At 43.3% G+C, this 25,662-nt stretch overlaps 1 protein-coding gene across 1 annotated transcript; it reads left to right on the forward strand.

The window, feature by feature from the left end:
• The first annotated feature begins 6,069 nt into the window (after window positions 1-6,069).
• LOC109744683 (disease resistance protein RGA5) lies at window positions 6,070-18,825 on the forward strand. The gene is given in 4 exon segments (XM_020303836.4): window positions 6,070-6,369; window positions 6,492-7,471; window positions 16,157-16,686; window positions 16,689-18,825. Coding segments are annotated over 3 exon segments (3,069 nt in total). The 5' UTR covers window positions 6,070-6,369; window positions 6,492-6,521; the 3' UTR covers window positions 18,278-18,825.
• Window positions 18,826-25,662: the final 6,837 nt, after the last annotated feature.

Raw genomic sequence — 25,662 nt, forward strand, 5'->3', positions numbered from 1 at the left:
ATATCAATGATTAGGTAGTATACAAGGTTGTCAGAATCGCGATTCTGTTATATGATTCTACGACTTTGCGATCCAAACTAACCCCTCTGATTCTACAATTTTAGTTCATAGAATCTACGTTTTTACGATCCTGATAGTGAAGATTCTACGATTTGCGATCCTACCATCAGACCTCCGATTCGATTCAAAATCGCGATTCCCTTGGTAGTATATATACTAATTTTTAGGTAGTATGTACCATATTTTGGGTATGCTCTTTTTTACGTACAAATATGTATGTATTTAACAAATATAACAAAAACTATGGACTCATATGCAATTTTTTCATTTAATGTGCTTTGAAATATCTTAGATACAGTTTATGAACATATTTAAAATAATAAAATACTATACATAGTACCACATGGTAGTATATGAGATATGTGGGGTAACTACCAGTGTGGTTGGATGGATTTTCGCACACATTTCTTATTACAGACCTATTTGCCGCATATCACACACATCTTGTTTAGTTGAATTGTTTCTGTTGTCTTGGCTCATCGCAAACAGTTTATCCGAGTGAACTGTATGCCCTCCATCGCACACACCTTGATCTGGCTGACCATTTCTATTGTGTTGCCTAATCACACACAGTTCATCCTAGTGAACTGTATGTCGTATACCACACACACCCTCATCTGGCTGCCCGTTTCTGCTGTTCTGCCTCATCGCAAACAGTTCTGCTGGATTAACCGTTTGCCAAGCATCTCACACGCAACTATAATCTGAATCATGTTTGATGCCATCGCAAAATTTTTGTATCTTTTTTGACGGTTTTATTACATCACTGTTTGTGATTAATGCATCACATACAGTTTCACCGAAGGGTCTTTGATTGGACCGTCGCGTTTGGACCAACCTGTAGTAGTGTTGGGTCTCACTCTTCCCCTTGAAGAAATATACCCATGTGCATCTCGAATAATCATCCACAATCACCAAGCAATACTTTCTTCCCCAAGACTATCGAAAGATGGAGGACCGAAGAGATCCATGTGAAGGAGCTCCAAGGGCCTCTTCGAGTAAATAATGGTCGTGGGTCGGTGGGCCGTCTTTGTTGGAAACATGCCCTAGAACAATAATAAAATGGTTATTATCATATTTTTCATCCATAATAAATGTTTGTTATTCATGCTAGAATTGTATTGTTCGGAAACTCAAATGCATGTGTGAATACATAAACCACACCGTGTCCCTAGTAAGCCTCTACTAGACTAGCTCGTTGATCAAAGATGGTTAAGGTTTCCTGACCATAGACATGAGCTGTCGTTTGATAACGTGATCACATCATTAGGAGAATGATGTGGTGGACAGACCCAACCGTAAGCTTAACATCAGATCATTTAGTTATTTGCTACAACTTTCTTCATGTCAATTATCAGTTCCTTAGACCATGAGATCATGTACTCCCGGATACCGGAGGAATACTTTATGTGCTATCAAACATCACTTCGTAATTGGGTGATCATTAAAGATGCTGTACAGGTATTTTCGAAGGTGTCTGTTGGGTTTCATGGATCGAGACTGGGATTTGTCACTCCGTGTGACGGAGAGATATCTCTCGGCCCTCTCGGTAATACAACATCATAAGAAGCTTCATGTGACTAATGAGTTTAGTCACGGGATCTTGTACTACGGAACAAGTAAAGAGACTTGCCGGAACGAGATTGAACTAGGTATGGAGATACCGACGATCGAATCTCGGCAAGTAACATATCGCCGGACAAAGGGAATTGTATACGGGATTAACTGAATCCCCGACATTGTGGTTAAACCGATAAAGATCTTTGTGGAATATGTAGGAATCAATATGGGCATTCAGGTCCCCCTATGTGCGCAGGTAATGCTTATCCTGTTTGTGAGGCGTCTCCTACTGGTTCGATAAATCTTGGTTCTTAACTGAGCGAAATACTATCTTGTGCTACTGTACTACATCACCATTTCTCTTCGGCGAAATCCCAGCACTATCACAAGTAGCAGTGTCCCAAATGGGCCGGTCCGTCTCTCATGTTCTATTTTTCCTCACCGGAGACTGCACTTTCACTGCACGGATCTTAAACCCCGCCGCCGCTTATGGAACTGCAGATGAAGGACATGGTCGCCAATGTAGAATACAAAGGAAGTGGATGCCGGGCACCGCCGTAGGATAGCTTTAGGGTTCGGCTTTTTTTACTAAATGTTCGAAATGTATTGAAAAATGTTTGAATTATAATTAATTTCGTTCGGTTAATCCAAACAGTTGTCGAAATGTATGCGACTAGGGCCGGATAGCCGTTTACCAGATAGGGATGGCAATGGGTCGGGTTTGGACCGGGTGGAGCTGGTCCAAATCCAACCCATGGCCCATCTTCCTGCCCTCTACCCATCCACCAAAGTATCCATGGGCATAGCTTGTGCCCATGCCCAAACCCGTTGGATACCCGGGTACCCATGGAGCTCCGTGGGCATAGAATTAATTCACCGCGCTATTCGGTTAACTCCTAGTCAATTTGATCTCTAAGAGGATCTCACCTTCTCACGACTTGCAGCTAGTTCATATAAAATCTCATACATGTTCTAAGAGAGAGCATCGGATATGACCTTCGGTATTGATGGTGCTACCGTCGCCGGTGCATGAAACTCCTCTGCTGGTCGTCGAGCACGTGTGCTCCTCGACATCATGACAAGAGCCCCGGCCCTGCTCTTCCACTGGTTGATGCCATCGTCGGCCACTTCAATTGATGTTGATCGCCTCCTCCTTCGCGCTCTGATGAATGATGGGACCGTTCTTGGTGCAACCGCTGGCTCACTACCTTGTTCACTAGAGACTGATCATCGATTGGGGAATGAGAGAGGGGTGGGATGAGGTCACATGGCTATGGGTAACCGCTACCTTGCCTGTCACTAATGGTGGTCGAGATGCGGGGTGGATGGCAAGGTAGAGAGGGAGAGGTGGCGAGGCATGGCTCGACGGTGATTGTGGTGTAGAGCGCTGCCACATATGAGAGGGCTTGGGGCTGGGGATAGGAGTGGAGGGAGGCAGCCAGGCTAGGTTTAGGTTTATACGGTAGAGGATTAGGAAACATGGGTTGGGCTTTTGCATTTTTTGCGAATGCGAGTTGTGGTTAGTCTAGTGTCACTAACATATGAGCCCACATATCATATGAGTATTCATTGGATATCCATGGAGCAAAAAATATAGGACGCCGATATCCACCACACGTGTGGTATATTCAACATGCGCCCACACACCGTGTGTGGTGTGAGCAGGAGGCAGCCCACACGGGCTGAGTGTGGACGGACATTAGAATTGCCCACACGTGTGGGCGCGGCTACTTCGTGCCACACGCCCAACAAGTACTACTCATCTCCATCCCGCACGTGTGGCACGAAGCAAAAATGCCCACACGTCCTGGCGCAGCTACGTTAGGTACGCCGCGGGATAACGATTTAGTTGCCATCCTGGTTGGCGGATGTAGTTATCCGGGATGGCAAGTGTAGTTGTAAAAGCATGGCAACTCTATCTGTTTTGGTTAACTATAGTTTCCATGTCTACTTTATGGTAGTTGCCGCGTGTAATCAATCGTAGTTGCCGTGTGTGATTAACTACTTGCCACATATGGTCAAACAGTAGTTGCCATGTGTGTTTACCTAGTTGCCACGTGTGGTCCAACCATAGTTGCCATGTATTGTTAATCACAGTTGCCATGCGTGTTTATCTGGTTGCCACGTACGCGCAACTGTAGTTGCCGTCTAGCAAAGAATCACAGTTGCCATGTGTGTTTACCTAGTTGCCATGTTCGCGTAACTGCAGTTGCCATCCACAACGTAGGAGTGTCGTGTGGGCGAAAAGCAGTTCGCCCACATGCGCATGAACTAGGTGGTGTTTATGTGGGTAGAAACTAGTTCGCCCACACAGCGCAACTGGCAAACAGTGTGGTGCGGGCGTGTGGGCAAACTCTCCAACGCCCACACACCAGCCCCGTCCTATGTGGCACACCAAATCCACCTTTTCATGTCAAGATTCGTGCAAAAGATAGTGAACGACGATTTAGACGTGTAGGCGAGTTGGGGAACACCCACACGTGTGGGCGTTAGTGTTTCTGTGAATATAACCATGCCCAACCCAGTTGCTCGTGGGTATCTAGATCCATGGATCCGTGGGTAGAAAGACCCTCCATACCCTTGCCCAACCGAGTCGAGTATCCATAGGTACCCGGATCCATGGATAAAATTGTCATCCCTACTACTAGGGAACGAGATCCTCTGACGTTCTTTAAAGTACTGCAGAGGGACGTCCTTTCCATATCACCGTTCGCTGCTCATCCGATGGCAGCAGCCAGAAACCATGAAAATACAGAGCACAGCCGGCCCACAAACACGATTCAGCCCAGCCCAATGGAACGGGAGAGGGAAAACAGTGCGAGCGGATAAAAAAGGGCGCGAGATCAGGGAAAACGGCGATAGACTGACAGAAAAGGCCACGCTCCAGCGAAGGGATCGATCACCAGAGGGACGAGGTGCTCTGCTCGCCATTCTTCTGAGTACGTCATTATTCTGTCTCTATCTTGAAATTGATTAATCTTCCATATAAAATTGCTTTGAAATTGATCAAACTTCCATCATCAGATTTCTTTGAAACTGATTCATCTTAACTTCCATCATAAGATTGCTTCCATTACCAAAGAATTATCTAATTGAAATTCTATTCTATACCACAGATATGGAAGAAGAGGCAAACACAGTACGCTATGATTCGAATATGTAACTGACACAACACCCAATTTGTTAACTCTCATGAGAGATCAAATAGATCTAAGTTCTCCAAGTACTACTGCCTCCTTGCTTATTCTCTTTGGCACGAGTCTCACAATTTTTAGGAAAGGATAACATGAATTGTTTCATGTCCCAGAGAACACATATTAATTGTTTATTCCCTTTCACATTGGTTCTAATATTTGCTCTGCACTTTACATGTCCCTTCTCATGTTTTTTTTTCATTGTTGGGGAAGAGGCATGTGATGATGGTGCACATGCTTCAGTGGTATGTTGCTAAATAACAATCGCAGCTATAGTTAAATCCATTATTTCTGAGAACTCACCAGATTTTTTTACCACAAGATGCAAGTGGTTGGTGAAGGGGTGCGTAGCGTAGTGGTTGGTGAAGGGGTGCGTAGCGTAGTGGTGGTGCACAAGCACAAGCACATATCATAGATGATATTGTTTCTAGGGGAAAAGGGAAGTTGTATGAAGATTACAGTTTCAGAACACTGCTCTTTCTGTTAGTAGAAAAGAGAGATCAAAAATAAATTCAGAACAGAGCCAGCCCCAGCACCTCTGTACACAACCTCAGATCAAAAGTAAGCATCAATGATAAGCTCTTAAGTTGAAAACATTCATATACAATCTCAGTTCAATCCGAGTTTTAGATTCCTAACAAAATAGAAATACAGTTTCTACATCTGAAACTTGAGTTCGGGCTCTTGTTGGCTCCTGCTGCTCAACTACTGCCTGCCTCCTCCAGCGTCGCAATGCAGGTCGCGTGACATTACAGGCTGTGTGCTTGTCGCCCTTCATCCACCGCTGCTTAAGCTCAGCAACGCGGCACTCACTTGGCACCTCCCGCAGCGGCCGCGAGCTCGACGGTGTGCTGCAGTCATGCGGTGGTGGCGGCCATGGAGTTGCTAGCCACTCTCCCTTTTGCTGTGATGCGGGCGGTGGCGCCGGTCGCACTCCCGCGCTAGTGCGGCGATGGCAGCGGTGCTCGCCCTATCAATCGCGGCGATGCTAGGGTTAAGCAGGTCACGACGATGGCGAGCGAACGACGACGGGGAGTAAACGTATCGGTGTTTTTTTTCCTTCCACTGAACTGGGCCGCATCTCTTCTGGGCTCATGGCTGCACGCTGCTTCGCAGCTGTGTGTTTTTCGTGGTTTCTGGCTGCTGCCGTCGGATGAGCAGCGAACGGTGATACAGGAAGGACGTCCCTCGGCAGTACTTTAAAGAACGTAAGAGGATCTCGTTCCACTACTAGACCCTAGCACCACCCACTCCCCCACCCCACCCATCTATAGATCTTGATTCCCTTCCCTAAAAAAAAAACTTATTCCCAGCGTCCAGATCCAGCGGCTCTCCCGTCCGTGCATTCAGAAGTCAAAGGAAGACTCCCAGCGTGCTCCACCAGACACAGCTCGACCTTGTCCCCAAGAAGGCCGACTGACAGTCTTGTAGCAGAGGAGGGACGAAACCGAGAATAGTCTCTTCCTAGCTCCTGCGCGCATCGGCCATGGTTCAAGGCTTCAATCTAGATCTGTCGGAACTGAATGGTGATCATCGTGTTGCATCCATTATATAGGTAATATATATTCTACTGTACTCTATTTGCTGGTTCCGAGTTTCTTTCGTCTTCTTTGGAACAACAACTAGTTCTAATTTAATTTGTTTTCAATCCCTCTCCGACTATCCGACCATCTCCAGCCGGAGTGTCGATCGGATTGCGAGAGAGTTATGGGGGCGGTGGCCGCTTCCGAGCAAAGGGCGAAGAAAAAGATGAAGGAAGCATTAGAGAAGATAGAGCCGCTCCCCTGGAGGATGTCCGAACTGCTGCAGTACCATAGGGGGCGGCGCCTCAGTGCTGCCGATGACCGAATATTACAGATTTTCCGGCTCGTTGTGGTCGAGCTGAGAGACATCGCAGCATCACTGGACCAGCCTCTGCCACTGCTGGATCTCAGACCGTACCATGTCGAGAACTATGAGCTGTGGCTGCTCAAGCTGAGGGATCTGGCTCGATATATTGGGAACCACCTCGATAAGTACGAGCGTTTCATCACAAGAAAAGAACAAGAAACGTATGAGCGAACTGCCTGCTTCCGTTGTGATTCAGAGTTCCGGTTACCGCATCCGGATGTAACGCGACTCATCGAGGAAGAGCTTTCCTGGATCAACGGACAACCTTACAGGTACGAGCACCTTATGTTGGCCGGAGATGGCGATAGTATCCCCTTAAGTGGTGGGATGCCGCAGCTGCAACCCTACGCGACTGAGGCCCGGACCGTTGCACGCGGCGACCTTCTTGTTGGCATCGAGGGCATCAGAAAGAAGCTGCTCAGGTGGTTCACGCCCGCCCAGGAAGACAACATGGCTCTCAGTATCGTGTCCATGGTTGGACCCGCTGGGGTGGGGAAAACGGCTCTTGCCAATGAGCTCTACAGACACCTCCAACAAATCGGAGGCGATGGACCCTACTTCGAGTGCTGCGCTTTGGCCAATGTGTCCCCGAGGCCTTGCATCAAGGTGCTTCTGAGACACATTCTTTGCCAGATCGACAAACAAGCAGCTATAGCACCAGCGTCAATATCTACGGGGACATCCGAAATCACCATGTCAGAAGATGGCGAGGACCAGGATGAGCAGGAGCTGGTTTGCAACATTAATCAGTACCTGCAAGACCGCAGGTAACTTGATCAGTCACTTACTACCTTAACTTCCATTTCTATCTCACACAATAATTCACCTATGCTCTAATTCAATAAAAGGTAAATTTTCCTGCAAAAAAATAAAAAATAAAAGGTAATTTGATACTGCGATTATAAATTTTTGACAGAGGGGTTTCACATCTCTCTCATTTTTCTTTTTTCTTTTCTGTTAGAAAAATAACGTTGTACATCCTTTTTTACTTGATTGGATGTTTTTTTAGTCAGTTTCTAACAAGCAAATAGAAATGCGTACTAAGTAACTAGTACGTACCACAAACATGAGAAGTATGCTGAGGAATGATCTCCTACTGCTCAAGCACAGAATCAAGTACAAATTTGAGGCTCTTCTTACAAGCTGGATTGATCAAGTCCTGAACTGCAACTGATATACCATGTTGGGTTTCGCTAGAACTGGCATTGGATAGTTTTTTCCTTTTTCCTTTTTTTTTCTTTTGCCGTGCATCCGTACATACCCACACTTTTTATTTATTTATATATATATATATACACTCCGCAGAACTATTGTTCTACGGTTTTCGGTTTAAAAAAGAAACATGAGAAGTATATTTTTTTAATTGATAACCAATTTTTTTAGTCATTCTTAAGCAAAATCAGAGTAACCACATTCTTTAGATTGTGGAAGGTCATCTTGCACCCTCTGGCATCTTTAGAGCGGACTTTCATGGTTTTATTACGTGGGTTTGGCAAGCGTGACAACCGGACGAAAACAACAGTTTTGTAAAGCACATCTAGATGTGCTCTAAGTATTGCACATCTAAATCCTATGTTATTGGTTTAGGGAGAAGATTCATGCGGGTATTTTTTAAAATATTTGCTTGTGTCACTTAGATGTGTAATAATTATGACACATCTAGATGTGCCCTAGACAGGCCCCCTTCAGCAAATTGCACTAAAAAAGTAGCCTCAACAGACAAAAGCATTGTTAAAAGTAAGTGAAATCTTGATAATAAGATAACATTCTACTCGGATTCTGCAAAAAAGGTCATGTGAAAACTTGCAAATTTGTACTCTCCTCTTAGAGCAACGGCAGAACTCCTGCCAGTTCAAGTCAAAGAACATGGTATAATTTAGTTCTAACCTGTATACATATGTGTAACCCACTCATATAACGGGCAGGCCCGGTCGTGATATACTGGAGGCCTTGGGGGCGGGAAAACAATATGCCCCCTTATGTTATTTCAATGATATAAAAGTGTATTACTGTCTATTGCAAAATAAAAAAAAGTACTACTCCCTCCATCTCAGTTTACAAGTCTTGCACGTGCCTAGGTCGTTAATTTGACCAACTTAATAAGAGGCATACATTACAAAAAATATATCATTAGAAACTTTAGATATTCTATTATCTAATGATATAATTTATTATGTTAATTTTTTTATTTTATATAAGTTAAATTGACGACCTAGATACACGTGCAAGCCTTGTAAACAGAGATGGAGGGAGTACATCATAAATACAGAAGGTCAACGGACGTGGTGTTTCTAAACTCGAGCTCAAACTAGATTGGGTGAACAGTAAAATCCGGAAAGGTATTTAAGAAATTCTTAACTTTTTTTGAGGGCAAACATTGACAAATGTTTTGAGTGCTCACAAAATTCCATCAAGAAATGACATTCATGGAAGTCATGGCAAAAAAAAGTCGATACTCCGAAAGTCACTTTCAAAAGCATTTTGGAATGGTGTTTTTTTTGCACGACTTCCATGGATGTTATTTCATGACGAAATTTTGCAAACATTCAAAATATTTCTCAAAGTTTGTCACGAAAAAAGTATGAATTTTTTAAATTTGTTTTAATTTCTTTGGGATTTACTGTTGATCACAAGCTCAAATGAGCTCGCAAGCAGAATCTGACTTTCGGGTTTGTATACCTTTACTGGTATACATCAAGAAATAAAAAACTACCTTAAAAACTAACCATTGGTTTAGAGCAAGAACAATAGTGGAGCCAGCAGGTGGCTATATAAAATTGTCATGTCATCAAGAGCCTTATTAATTATTCATACAGCAGAGTTGGCAATAAGGTTGGCTATTAGGCTAGTCATTTTTGGGTCATGCATGAGAGCCCACTCCTCCCTTTTTTCTATGCCTCTCTTCCCCTCATAAGCAAGTGTGTCATGTAAGCGGGCTTATACTTGTTGCCATTTGAATGTGTGCATTTTCGTGAAGAAGTGACATCCATGATATTTTGGACAAAAAGACAAAATCGATGGTCTAAAAAGACCATTTCAAAAGCATTTTGGAAGTCTGGTTTTGTCTTTTCACGTAGAACACTACCGATGTGATTTATTCACAAAAATTCACACGTGAGTAGAACACTCGACTATATTTATTAAAAAAATACATAATTATGTAAAAAATCGCTATTTTTTTAGATTTTGCTGTTCATGCCGGTGCATGTGGAACCATGTCCACCGCACTTTTACTATGTGTGTGCGCCCTAATAATCAAATGCATCGTGAGACAACAAGGAGGAATAACCATCATCTACCATCTACTTCCGTAAGTTATTAAATCAATCGTATGTAAACACCTGTGAATAAAATATGATCAAATTTGTCTTAACAAAAAAAGTGCTTACAGTTCCATGGTTTAAAAGATAAGTTGAATATGTTACCTTATCTTTTGTGCATGGTATGATTGGTAATACCTTAAATTCTTTTCTGGGTGCTCATGTAATAACATGATGTACCTCTAAGAATGTTTTGAGAATTTATCAAAGATGCACAATGAGATAAATCCTAATATCAAGTACTCACCCCTTGTGTGCACGAATTAATCTGTTTCTTTTGACATTTCTCGATTCAAACTGTGCTTCTCAATGCATGAAGTAGGAGAACTGAATATTACAAAAAGAGCATCTCAGTCAGTTCTAAAATCCGATTGCTGGCGAATTGTGACTACTCATGATTGTTTATGGCGCCCAGTGGTCACAGGGCCCTGACTGAGATCATACTTCCGCAGACGGCTTAAAAGAAGAACGGCTTGTAATAAGCTTATTCACAGCATGTTATAGTTTCCAATCCGTTTGTGATCGAAGATAATGCAGTTAGTTTTTTACTCCCTTTGTCAACTTTTATAAGACGTTTTGGTGACCTAAAAAGTCTTATAAAAGTTGATAGAGGGAGTATTTACTAATGGCCTAGGATAGCTACTTCAAAGTTGAATAATAGAGGATGAGTATATTAGTACAAATCTTCAAGAAGAGGGATGTTCAAAGTTGTACCAATTATCCTAAAATTAAGCCGATGAGACATGCAATGAAGTTATGGGGAGAGTCACTGAGCACCGCTTAAGAAGAATTACAAGTGTGCCAAAAACCAATTTGGTTTCATGCCTATGAAGTTAACCATTTTTTCGATAAAGGACATTTCATTGAATAGATATATCGAGATGATACAATCGCATCGGAAGAAAGCCCGGCCTCTGCATAGTTAGATGCACACAGCCAAAAAGTCCAGAGTACACTAAAAATAAAAATAATTCGATACAATGCCAAGCAAATAAATCATGTCCAGCCTAAGGAGTGGCAGATCCTATCCGTAGATCACACCGCCATCCATGGGGGTAGAAAACCTTCCTGGCCGTACGCTCCAGCCGTGTAGACGCCATTATAAAAAGGTCCCTGTCCTCCGGCATTTGCAGGATAGACCAAGTACGGAGCCATCCATGAAGTTAACCATGGAAGCCATTTTCTTGGTACAACAACTTATGAAGAGATAAAGGGAGCAAAAGAAGGACCTGCATATGCATATGGTGTTCATTGACTTGGAGAAGGCCTACGATAAGGTACCGCGTAGTGTCATGTGGTGAGCCTAGGACAAACACAATGTCCCAACAAAGTACACTATCCTCGTCAAGGATGAGTACAATAATGTTGTGGCAAGTGTTCGAACAAGTGATGACGACACTGATGACTTTCCCATTAAAATAGGACTGCACCAAGGGCCAGCTTTGAGCCCTTATAAATTTTCTTTGGTGATGGATGAGGTCACAAGAGAAATACAAAGGAGATATCCATGGTGTATGTTCTTTGTGGATGATGTGGTGCTAGTTGAAGATAGTCGGATGGGGTTAATAGAAAGTTAGAGCCGTGGACACAACTTTGGAATTGAAAGGTTTTGGGCTTGGTAGAACTAAAAATTGGGTTAATAGAAAGTTAAGAGTCGTGGACACAACTCTGGAATTGAAAGATTTTGGGCGTGTGGTTTCAATACTACTAGGCACGAGGATGAGGGGTTTAATCTTGATGGGCAGGTGGTACCTAGAAGGACACCCTTCGGTAGTTGGTGTCAATGTTGCAGAAGGATGGTGATATCGATGAAGATGTGAGCCAGCGAATCAACCCCGGATGGATGATGTGGAACCAAGCTTCAGGCGTTCTTTGTATAAGAGAGTGCCACAAAAGCGAAAAGACATGTTCTAGGGGACGGCGATTCGACCTGCAATGTTGTATGGCATAGAATGTTGGCCAACTAAAAGGAAACATGTCCAACAGTTAGGTGTAGTAGAGATGCCCATGTTGAGATGGATATGTGGCACACAAGAAATGATCAGGTCTGGAATGATATGTGTGATAGAGTTGGATAGCGCCGACTGAAGATAAGATTGTCCAACATCGTCTAAGATGGTTTGGCAAGCCTCTAGAAGCATCGGTGCATAGCGGAAGGATAAGGCGTGAGAATAATGTGAACGGTGGTCTGTGTAGCGGCCCGGGACCGGCACTATGCAGATCTAGCAACCTCCGCTAGCCTTCGCATAATACTGATCCGAAGTCGCCACCTTCACACAATGTAAACATGGAAACGTGCACCCCATATGGGTGGAGCGTCGGTATCACAGCACAAGTCACGAAAGAATCCACAACAACAACATATTTATATACAACAATTCCAGAGAGTCAAATTTAACGAGTAAATACAATAAGGGTCTTTCGACCAAGATACAACTCATAAAAGGGAAGCGAATATACCTTACATAGGTAAAGAATATAAATTTCCTTAAGAAGGATTTAAAGAAAAAAAGCAAAGGGCGTCCATATCCCTGCCCATACCGTTGTCTGTGTGATAACTAGCTAGCTTCATCTGTCAACAAATCTGTTCCCGATATGCTACCTTCTGATTTGCAGCAACTGAGGAAAAAAGTTGTAAATTCCCGTGGGACTGCGGCAGTGCGGGAGCCATCAGCTCGCCGACACAGATCTTGGAGCTTGGGCGGCGGCTAGGGTTTGGGGTGGAATGCCTCCCTCCAAACTATGAGTTCTCAAAAATGGGGGAGAGGGGGGGGGGGGGGGGGGGGGTGTGCCTAATACAGCAGGGGCTAGCTGGGCTATGGCTGTGAAAAGGGAGATGGGCTGGCCATGAGGCAATTTTATTTATCAAAAAGTTTTATTGATTAAAAGGATGCAGTGATAGAAAACAAATTATTTGGGGCACCAAATGAACTCCGGATTGGATAAACTTTTATATGTGGCCTCTCTACATTATAACAAGGAGGCTACACAAAAATAATCAACCCATTTGGACTTTATTTAATTTTTTTTTCAAAAATAAATCCATTTAATTGAATAAATGTGTTTGAACGACAAGTGATAGCTAGGCTTGGGCTAAAATTGTGAAATAATTTGGGTAGCTCTCAAATATGACAAAAATGCTATGCGCCAAGTGTGGAGGTGGGTCTCCGGCTAAAACACCAAAAGGGAGAAGGGTGTACTTACTCACAATTTAATGAAATGGTAAAATAAAATATCCAGATTTATTTATTTAATTAATGCAGAATGATGTTTATGCTATGCTTATGATGCAATGATGACGCAAAAATAAATAACAATCAATTTCTAATTAGGTACTACCTCGGGCTGTTACAATTGGGGTCAACAAATAACTCAAAGCCCCCCGCAAAAAAAACAAAACAAAAAACAAATAACTCAAAGCCGGCGTCTGTTTTTTCTTCAATGTTTGTTGCACCAAAGGAAATGTGATGGATTTATGTCATTCTTCTCTCATTTTCTTCGTTTGTGTTGCTTACTTCATGTCCTATATCGGCTTCGTCGTTTTTCCAGCTACCTTCTTGAGTTCTTCATTTCCTTAATTGTCTCTAATCCTTCTTGAGAAGTGCTTACCATGTTCGACTTTTTTAAATCTGGCACTCGAAGTCAAAGGCATTTTACTGGATCTTTTGTGCGGTATGACGGAAATATAGTGGTGCCACCAAAAAGACCTGATTATAGTAAATACCAGCTAAGAGCTACTTACCGCTAACAGTAGTGTAACTTGTACCTCTACCACATCAGACAAAAATGACAATGAACTATATTAAAACTGTCCATGCCTTATTTGAAATGACAAGAAGTTAAATCCGTTGAGTACCACTAATAGTGAAATGGTAGAGGTTATTACACTAGAAGGACCATGTAGTACATGTACTAATATTGTTTGGGGCACCTAGGTGCCTGGGCACCTAGGCCCGTTATGGCAAGTCAAATTTGTTCATGCATGTGTACAATCTACAATATAATGACTTTCCAAGTTTTGTTTGCATGTATCCAATCATTAATGGTCAATGATTTACTATTGGTTCCCTAGAAATTTTCCTTTCCAAACTAAAACCGCATGGTATTTTCCTATAATAGTGCACTCTATTATACGTTCAATAATAATATTTTGCTCATACCTCCCATTGCCTTCTAGAAAAAAGATGGCGCGCATATATATACCCATGATATTTCTGGTTATTCATGCATCCTTTATGTTTCTCACATTTTGAACATAGCTGCATTCCAAGATACCCAAGAGTATGTATATACCTAATGAAACAAAAGGGTATGTATATACCCTCTAAATTTTAGGGTATTAGGTATGGCAAAATAATACGAAACATCATCCCAAAGGTTTGTATGTATAATTAAGACATTTTATGTATTTTCCTAATGTTTTACTTTTCAAGGTATCGAGTATTTAAAAAAATTAAGGCCAGGTCACACTTTTTGACGACTAATTTTACAAATGTACGCATGCAAGTTGATACCCACACCTGATTTTTTTTCTTCATATTTTGACCATAGATGCATATAAAGATACCCAAGGGTAAGTATATACCTAACGAAACAAAAAGGGTATGTATATACTCTGATTGTTTTAAGGTATCAGATATGCTTAAATAACACGAAACATCGTCCCAATGGGATTGTATGTACAATTAGGACATTCTTATGTATTTTTGTAATATTTTACTTGTCAAGGTGTCTAGTATTTTAAAAATTAAGGCCGGGTCACACTTCTTGACCACTAATTTACCTATACAAATTAAGGTGATTGAATAGTATAAAATGTGATCTTAATTATTTTTTACTTTGTGATGTGCATACCTCAGATGAATATATTATTCCGTGATATTGTGAAACAATCCTGACATACCTAAACCCGTGCTCACTTTTTCATTAATTTATTAACAACTGGCTACCATAGAAGGCACCGGGTATGAAAAAATAATTAATTGTTACGCTCTCATGCAAGACACAATTAATGGCGTGCATAAAGTAGGATGACCAATCAATAACTTAGTCGATGGTATTCATCTTCAACATGTAATAATCCCATTTTCGATGTGATATATGGGTTATTCAACTCACTGTTTTTATCCTCAAGTTTAATTTAAGTTAATTGTTGTATTATATACGTCCAACTATTGACTAGTTAAGTTTTTTTAAGGACGCCGATAACTGCCACACGTGTGGCATATACGATATGCGCCCACACACCGTGTGTGGTGTGAGCAGGAGGCAACCCACATGGGCTGTGTGTGGGCGGATATTAGAATTGCCCACACGTGTGGGCGCAGCTACTTCGTGCCACACGCTCAACAAGTACTACTCATCTCCACCCCGTGTGTGTGGCACGATGCAAAAATGCCCACACGTCCTGACGCAGCTACGTTAGGTACCCCGCGAGATGACGATTTAGTTGCCATCCTGGTTGGCAGATGTAGTTATCTGGGATGGCAAGTGTAGTTGTAAAAGCATGGCAACTCTATCTGTTTTGGTTAACTATAGTTGCCATGTCTAATGTATGGTAGTTGCCGCGTGTAATCAAACCGTAGTTGCCGTGTGTGATTAACTATTTGCCACATATGGTCAAAACAGTAGTTGCCATGTGTGTTTACCTAGTTGCCACGTGTGGTCCAACCATAGTTGCCATGTATTGTTAATCACAGTGTCCATGTGTGTTTATCTGGTTGCCACGTACGCGCAACTGCAGTTGCCGTGTAGCAAAGAATCACAGTTGCCATGTGTGTGTACCGAGTTGCCACGTTCGCGTAACTGCAGTTGCCATCCACAAGGTAGGAGTGTCGTGTGGGCGAAAAGCAGTTCGCCCACACAACGCAGCTGGCAAACAGCGTGGTGCGGGCGTGTGGGCAAACTCTCCAACGCCCACACACCAGCCCCGTCCTACGTGGCACACCAAATCCACCTTTTCGTGTCAAGATTCGTGCAAAAGACAATGAACGACGATCCAGGCGTGTGGGCGAGTTGGGTAACGCCCACATGTGTGGGCGTTAGTGTTTTCGTTTTTTTAATGAGAAACGGCATCTATTTAAGACCTATTGACCAGCTATTCAATTGTCCCTTTCAAACTGTCACTGATAGGTACCTCATCGTAATTGACGATCTTTGGAAAGAATCCGATTGGGATATCATCAGCAGTGCTTTGCCACGTAATAACAGAGGAAGTCGGATAATAGTAACAACACGCATCAGGAGTGTGGCTTGGTACACATGTTGTTCCAATGGTCTGATGCACGAGGTTAAGCCTCTGAACGAGCTAGATTCACAAATGCTTCTATTGCAAAGTGTTTTCGGCTCCAAGAACGGTTTGTGGCCAGACAATTTGAAGCAATCTCGTGATGAAATTTTGAGACGCTGTCAAGGTATACCATTCTTCATATCTGGTATGGCTGACTGGTTGAGAGAACAAGAAGAGGTCCAGAAATTCTATAGCAACGGTAGCCTGGACTGCCTGTTAGAAGAAGCTCCCCAATTTCCCAGACTGCTCAAGCAATTCGAACAAACATTGTATCCTACTTATGATGATCTTCCATACTGGTCGAAAGTATTGCTGCTATATATGAGCATGTTTCCTGAGGGTTATATGTTTAACAAGGATAATCTCATTCGTAAATGATCGCCAAAGGGCTGAGTGGTTCGTACGAAGAAGCAGAGGCGTGTTTCTCCATGCTTATCGACAGGAACGTCGTCACGCGAGCAATAAACATTTGGGAGTGCACCCCTCAAGTGGAGGAAGATTGCCATTGGCAAGTAAATTATTTCATGTTGCAGTTCCTGGCTTACAGATTAGATGACAAGGGCTTTGCTTGTGCCAGCGGCATGCGCGCTGCTTCTCCAGAAGCAATGGGAAACAAGAAACTGCGGTGGTTATCTGTAAACCAGCCTGACCGGGAGCTCGAAATGCTTCTGAGTAGAAGAAGCAACCTTTCCCACTTCCACAACGCTCGTTCGCTATCTATATCCGGTGCGGTGGACGACCTACTATTCCCTCTTGATAAGTTTATCTATCTGGTGGTGTTGGACCTTGAAGGTTGGCAGTGCTTCAAGGACGAAGACATGTTGTTGATATGCAGCAGCAGGATGCTCCTTCTCCGTTATCTGAGCGTGAAGAATACAAGAGTCCGCAAGCTCCCGGCCAAGATCAAGGAGCTGCGCAGTCTGGAAACGTTGGACATGAGCCACACAGAGGTCAGTGAGCTCCCATCAGAAGCGTGCGAGTTGTCACGGTTGGAGACGCTGGACCTAAGGAGCACACTAGTCAGGCAGCTGCCGGAACAAATCCGGAAGATGCGGTCGATGAGGCATCTGCTCATTGGCGATTATGGAGTTGGCTGCAACGGTGGAACGACAATACCCGATGGGATTGGGTGTCTCTTGGATCTTCGTACTCTAGCAACCGTTCATCTAAGCGTATGCTCCGCAAGACTCGTAGAGGCGCTTGGTGGAATGGAGAAACTAACAGAGTTGGCCATAACATGGTCTTTTCACCAGTGCTCCGACAGAAGATACCAAGAAGCTCTGCACTGTTCCTTTCAAAAATGGCGGGGGCTCAAGTCTCTGTCGATCCATGGCGGACAAGGTTCTTGCGTTGAGTTCCTAGATTCTCTGCCTGATCAAGGTCGGTCCAATGATCTTGAGAAATTGAAGGTGACGGGTGGTGGAAGGTTCGTCAGGCTTCCACAATGGTTCCAGGGGCTCGATTGCCTTGCTTTTGTGGAGATCACCGTTTTGAGGCTAGTGACAGAAGATCTGAGTATCCTAACAGACTTGCCGAGCTTGGAGCACCTTTCGCTCGGTCTGGATTTCCTCCCAGAGGAAGCAATAGTGATTGGCAGGGCTGGGTTCCGCAAGCTTGAGAGGTTGTGCATTGGCTGCCGATTCCCATGGCTCACTTTCAGCCAAGGTGCCATGCAGAGGTTAAGATATCTCGAGATGAAGATTGGCGGACACCCAGTGAGTCGATCAGGCAGCGTTCTTGCGGGTATCAACAACCTCTGCTCCGTGTCGGAGGTGTCCATCCATTACAACGTACGGTACAGCAATAACCGTGGTGTCATCTTGACGATCGAGACGGTGAGAAAGGAAGTAGCTGAGCATCTGAACCCGATCAGCGTATTTGTCAACGGCATACAAGATCAAGATGAGAATTTTGAGGCAGTTGCAGGGATCAGTGGCGATGGGGGTGTTGAAGGGTTGCATTAGGGGGCTGGTCCAGTGTCCAATCACAACTTTTGGTCTCTACATGCGGGCATGGCCTGGTCATTATGGTTGACCAGAAATGACAGGCGTTTAATCGTGAAGTTTCCTCTTCTGTGACTATAGAGCGGTGGCTCTGGTGCTTCAGCGGACAGCCCTCCTACCAGCAAAGCGACGGGAAGCGGTCTCTAAGATCTAACTCATCTTGCTGGTTGACCGAGCGGTTCGGAGTGGTGAGATTGATGTTCTTCGCTGTGGACTGTACGAGTCATTTACCTGGAGCTTTTGTAATGGCGCAGTCCCGCCTCTTCTATGTTTTCGCTGTTACGATGGTACAAAGGCGTAGGTCAGCTCTTCGTATTCAGAAAATATCCTTCTAGTTATCCGTTGCTTATGTACCACAAGCAGGTCAATGCCCTGGCAAGGACATCCTTTCTGTTTCTAGCATGATTTCCTTCATGCTTCTTTCTGTAAAAGAAAAGAAAATAACTCCATGCCCGTCCGTAGCCAGATTTCGTGGCAGTACTTGGTTAGCTTTTGTAGCGACCCGACCCGAATGGATCAAGTCTCTGTGTTTAAGTGTCATCTCTGGATCGGTATGCTGACACACACAGTACTCGAGAATTTATAACAGAGGTAAATCACATGTATAAAGTAACGTAAATATTATTACCTCAATCCAAATAGCGGAAGTAACAACAAAGTTGTGGATTCCCATCAACACCAACGGCAAAGTTGAGTATAGAAATTGTAACCCTAACGTATCACTTACTCGTCGTAAGATTCCTGCAACTTGAGACGTTGCAGCTACAAAGGGTCAGTATATTGAATGTACTGGCAAATTCACACCATAGGTTAATGAAGAATGATAACTATCACTACATGCATATATGGCTGGTGGAAAGCTCTACGGTTATAATATTTTTGCGAAAAGCCAATTTTTCCCTACTCCAAAGGAATATATTTTATTTAACTACAAAGTTGGTTGAAAATATTGAGAAGGTTCCTCTAACTCAATCCCAAATTAACATCAATAACCCAACAAATTATTTAAGTAACGTGATGAGATCAATATGATAATCCAAGTACCAGAGACTCAAGATTGTCCATAACCGGGGACACAGCTAACCATGATTAGTTTGTACACTCTGCAGAGGTTTGCACATTTTTCCCCACAAGACTCGATCTCCTCCGTTGGATTTCTCGCACTACATGGTGTTTGAGAAACGGATGATCGAGACACAATCTTTCAGAAGCATTTACTCTCTACTCCGGGCAGACCGTTACACCTACAATCCCCCTACATCTGCTAGTCCATCTCTTCAAGAGCTCACACAACTTACTCAACTATGCCAGAGCCCATAATGGCTTGTGGCTGCACACGGAAGTTTCTAGCATGAACAATCTTATGATCCCTTTGAGCCTGGGTGGCATTCCATAGGGTGATCACACGGGTCCTCCGGGATCCCCTTGGGCAAGCACTGGGTTCTCCAGGTGCCCGGGCAAACCACTGAGTGCTCCAGGGTGCCCCAACCATTCCACCCAGATGTGTATTAAAGTAGCCACCACATCTGTCATGGATTCACTCACCCAAACCACGTCTACGAGCATAGCATAGCAGTATAAGCATAACGTAGAGTAACTCCCAAGGTTTGAATGCAGGACAATAGGTTCCTACCTCATCAACTACTTCCCAATACCCACATGTTATCAAGTCCTAACCATGCAATGTTTGAGGATTGAAACTAATGCATAAAAACTGGGTATGAAAGGGATATGATCAAAGTGTGAACTTGCATGTACTGTTGATGAAGATGATTCGCACTCATAACTCTTGATAGGTCTACTCGTCACACTCCGGTCAATCTATCATAAGCAATCAATGGTAACCACACATAAGCAATCACTCAAAAGATTGGGAAGAACGAAGAAGACAATTCGGAAAGCATCAAAACCAAGCAAATAACTCTTTGCAACATAAACAATTTCTAACAGTACCAAAATTATGTGAATTTGGCCTTATCAGAAAGTTTAGGTCAAGAGCTTTAATTTGCAAAAAGAATCAACTAAATCGGAGTTATAAAACTTAAGTTATGATCAAACGAAGTTCAAATACAAAACTGTTTGAATTCAAATTTTAAGACCTTCAAAAATATGTTTAAGTTGGATTACTGGATAGAGGGAATCATAACGAAGACGTGAGCGTTGGTTTCGTTGGATTTGAATAAACGAGTAAAAAGTAACAAAGGTTTGAAGATTAGGGACTAATCTGTAAATAAAATATTCACGAATGGGTCCCTGGCCGAAATTAAAAGGAAAAGGAAAAATACTAAACAACAAACGTTCGCTGCCGAATGCTAACTAACGAATCTTTCCGCTCCAGATCCTAAACGAGCGAACGTCCACTAATAAAAAAAAACGTTCGGGAAAAACCGAAGAAAACAAAAATAAACCGGGGCGGCTCGGCGGTTTTACCGGCGGTTTTCGTCGGTTTTTCTTCGTCGACGGCGGCGAGGTCAACGACGAGGCGGGACGGCGGCTCCGGCGAGCGAGGCAGCTCCGGCTCCGGCAGTAGGCGGAGCGGGCGTCGGCGCAAGTAGCGGCGGCAGCGAGGCGCGACTGTGGCGGCGGAGAGCGGTGGCGTGCAGCAGCGGGCGGCGGCGGCGCAGATCTTGTCGGCGGCGGCGCGGTGGTTTGCGGCGCGGGCGGCGGCTCGGCGGCGAGAAGTGAGGCGGCGAGGAGAGAGAAGAGAGAGGGGGCCGGGGCTCCGGATTTATATGCGGGAGGAGGCTGCGCGGTGCTTGCGGGAGGGGCAACGGCGGCGGTGTCCGCGCCGGACACGGGCGGCGGCGGGGCGTGCAGCGCCCGGACTCGGGGCGAAGGCGGGGCCCGGTTTGGGCCGGCTGGCTGGCTGGGCCGTGGCCCAGTCGGTCGGCGCGAGAGAGTTTTGTTTTTTTTCTTAAAAAACATTTTCTCAGGCAAATAAAAACCGAATAAATAAATAAATAAATAAATATATATATATTATATAGGCATATAATATATCAAAATTTTCAGAAAAAGATTTCCTACAGCATGAACATTTTCTAGAGTCAAATAAAATCCACACAAATTTAAAGAAAGCCAAGAGTGCTACTGCTCTAATAAAATCCAACAAAAAATCATTTTAAAAATACCAAAATGAATTCAAATTTATTTCTCTTCAATTTTCTATTGTAGGGAATCATGTTACCCTATTTTCCATGTATTTTATTTTTGGAGAAAAATAATTTGAATAAAACCCAAATAACTCCAAATTAAAAATAATTTCTAAAAGGACTTTGAATTTGATTCTTTGAAACTCCCAACTCATATTTCATATGTTTTGAAGAAGTCATTTTATCTTCGCTCATGAAAATCATTGAGTTGCATAAAGTTTCAGAATTGGAAATATTCTCAAATGAAATTCAAATATTTTCAACACCCCTTGTCATTTAAATAAATGGAAGAAGTCATGTCATCTTCTCTCCAGGGTTTTGTGGTGAAAAGAATTTGAATTCATGGAGATCATAAAAGCAAAAATGAAAGTTTGGGAAAGTCCTTTTATTCCCTCTCATTTAACTTTCAAAAAGTTTCGAACTTCACTCAACTTCACACAATCAATCAGACAATCAATCATAACTATCTATTTATTATAACATTCCAAAATTTAGAATTTTGGGATGTTACAGCTTTCCATAAAAAGCTGGGATGTAAGAGCATCCATAGCCACATAGCTAAACCGGCGGACGCGACTGGCCGCGTCCGGCGAACAGCGACACACACCTTTAACTTTTATTTTCACATCCAGATACCTCAATTAGCAAACTCCAAATCCATATTATACATGCATCATAAACTTTTGATACAACCGGACGTCCGGCTATTACATCAATACATGTCATTCGACTACAAAAATTGACATGTTCTACATATATACTACATACTAGGCTATGGACAAAGATCATCTACGCTTGCCCTTGTCGGCACTCTTTGTGTCCGATGCGGAAGTAGCAGTCGGAGACGCAATATGAATCAAGCCGGATCTCCTCCTCCCTTAGCTGTCCGCCCGTCACTGTCCTCCTCCTCTTTGGGGGGCAGTCCGTCCATGGCTCTTATCGTCTGGGCTTGCACTCGGGCGTGTGCGTGCGTGTTCCTCCTCTGTTGCTTCTGGAGGATGTGGAACTGATGGCTTCCTCTTCCGCAGTGGCATGCGTCGTTGCATCCGCCGCCTCCGCCACATCGACAACGAGGTAGGACGTGCGCTCCTAGACTCTCTGCTTGTTATAACAGGCACATCGGTCCTTGTAACCCTCGTACTCCTTCGGACCTGAGAGGGACGGCGGCAGACCTCAAGCTTTTAGCTATGGCGGACCCAAAAGCCAGTTGCGCCGACGCAATGGATTCCTGCCAGATCGAATCCGACCTAGGTCGGGCGCACTCCTGCCGGGAGCGACGAAGGGCCATGCGGACGGCCATAGCCGCCTCCTCCACTCATGGGACGACACCCTAGTCGACTGACCGGGAGTGGTCAGAGTCAGATCTGCTATCCGCCATGTCGAACAAGGCCAGAGATTTCCATACGGGAGCTTGGGGCAGAGTAGAGTGGAGTGGCTAGGGTTTGGTCCGGGGAGCAGATGGGACGAATATATGTGGGGTCAGGGTGGGCTAACATGAGCCTGATCTGATGTGGCGGACACGTCCGAGCGCACTCAGGCCACCCCATATCCACCCTAGATTTGGGTTGCATATGATGGGTGCCGGTCTGCCCGGGCATTTCGGGCCGATACGAGGGTCCGTCTGAGTCATTTTCTTGACCAGTTAGTGATTGGGCCATCTGCCCGGGAGTATAGGGGGTGTTGGGGCATCTCTAATAATCAAACTCTTTGATTCAAATTCAAAGTTTATGGGACCTTTAAAAAAGTGGATTAAGTTGACCCCTCAAATTCATCATTGTTTACATGTTATGCTAAATCATTGCATATATTGGTACAATGTTAGAGGCATTCATTTGTATACATAATTTATATTCTGAGTTATGAGTAAATAGAAGTGTGATGTCATTTAGAGTATTGCCCCTACCTTGCAAGGAATAATAGGTCAAAAGTGTCAAAAAAGAGCGAGAAAATAAAGAGAGAGGGGGCACACTACTATCATTTATACACACTTGTGCTTCAAACTAGCACATGTTCTTCATATATACATATCATTTTCATACTAGTGGGGATCTCTTACATTATAGAACTTGGCTTGTATATTTCGATGACGAGCTTACTCAATATGCTCGAGGTCTTCATGAGCAAGAAAGTTGGATGCAAACTCCATTTTAGTTCATTTGGGAAGCTTTCATACATTCATAGTTCTAGTGCATCTGTTGCATGGCAATCACTACTCCTGACATTAATATCGACCGAAAGGTCCCTCCATTGCCTATTGGTCACTTGCTTTAGTGTGATACTTTCTTAATTTTTGTCTTCTTATAATTTCTTACCATCATTCTAAAATGTTAAAGGGTCTTAGTTTGCGCTCAAGTATTGCGTTGGGGTTTAGTAGTTGGTTCGAGGTGAGTGTAGCCTCTGTGCTTGCTCATGCGTGCGGATCCTCACGATTTAACTGGTTTTATATGAGGATGACTTAGTGTGCTATGCTCTCGATGATATACCTATTAAATCAGTGCGGAGCTGCTTTCTTTAGCATCTTTATTCTTGAAAGAGAATGATTGTTTATCTATATGCTCATGTATCATTGTTTTACTGTCAAATTCATAGATTATGCCATGAATCATTTTATCCCGAGTTCACAAACACCTTACATCATTTGATCAAGATTATGCTAGGTATTATTCCACTTCAAAAATTATCTTCGTTTTATCATATACCTACTCGAGGATCAGTAGGATTAGGCTTGGGGATGTTGTTACGTCTCAAACGTGTATAATTTTTAGTGTTTCATTCTATTATATTGTCACTTTGAACAATTTTTTATATCAATTTATATTTTTTTGGACTAACGTATTAATTCAGGGTCTAGAGCCGGTTGTTGTTTTCTCCTCGTTTTTTACTTTTCAAAAATATATGTCTATGAGGTAAAAAATACTTGGGGATTTAATACGATTTTTTTCACGACATGAGGGGTACAAAACATACGGGAGGCAGACGAGAGGAGCCATTGGGGCTCCACAGGGTCACTTGGCGCGGCTAGGGGGTGCCCCGTGCCTTAGGCCGCGTGGGCCCCTTGCTACTTCTGATAGGCATTAGGATTTCTCCGAAGAGGAAGGGTGATGTAGTATAGTAGTAGATAATATTTCTCTCAATTAAGAACTAAGCTTTATCAAACTAGTAGGAGACACCATACAAATACTATAAGCAGTACATGCACACACACAAAGCAAATACTTGCACCCAACGCGGGCAAGATGGTTGTCAATCCCCTTGTACTCCTTAATTGCAAAGATTAAATCTGATAGTGGTAGATAGATAAAAAAGGAAAATAAAAGTAAATAAATTGCAAAAAGTATTTTTTTTAGGATTTTAGTAAATATAAACACTACAAAATTTGCTCTATTTTTCGAGGTTTAACTTGTGTCACGTAAAACCATTTTTCGTCACGGAAAATGTACTGGTGATGTTTTTCGGCCGTCACCCCCACCGTCACCGAAGCGCCATCATAAAAAATAAAATCTTGATGGTACCACTCCCCCTGTCACGCAAGATCGCATCTTAGGTGACTAATAAAAATTCATCGCCGAAGCTATCTTCTGCTACGGCCCAAAAATGTCACTAGAACTGCCATCATATCCGACCTGCTCGTCCATCACCGCTGTTTTCGGTGACAGTACATCCGAGACGAGCAACCGACCAACCATGTTTGACCAGTCAACATTTCTGACATACAAGCCCATAATATGTTAATGTGACACCTTATAGCTGGGTCCGGTCAAGGTTTTATCACCGATGGTGCCTGTTGGTAATAAGTCGGGCGTCAGTTTTGATCGGTCAACACCGCTGACATATGGGCCCAAAAATTGCTGACGTGGCTTCTTACATGTGGGACCAGATGTGGGTGACGTGGCTGCTTATATGTGGGTCCATACGTTGGTGACGGTATCCATAATTGTCACAATTTGTACACTCTGATAATTTGTTTTACATTTAAATTTGCTGCCAAATTGGAATATTTCATTATTTTCTCTCACAACTTTGATTCATAATTGGGGACATTACAATTAAGAACCATGGGACAAAGTATCACACACCAAAATATGACACTTGTCAGCTTCAACTGCATCCTGTTGCTCTTGAATGGCCTTGATGACAACTTTAGTTCTTCCTGCAAGTCTAATAGGGCATTGCAACTTCATTGTAGTCTAACCA

Source organism: Aegilops tauschii, chromosome 2 (assembly GCF_002575655.3).
Source record: "Aegilops tauschii subsp. strangulata cultivar AL8/78 chromosome 2, Aet v6.0, whole genome shotgun sequence".
Classification (NCBI taxonomy): domain Eukaryota; kingdom Viridiplantae; phylum Streptophyta; class Magnoliopsida; order Poales; family Poaceae; genus Aegilops; species Aegilops tauschii.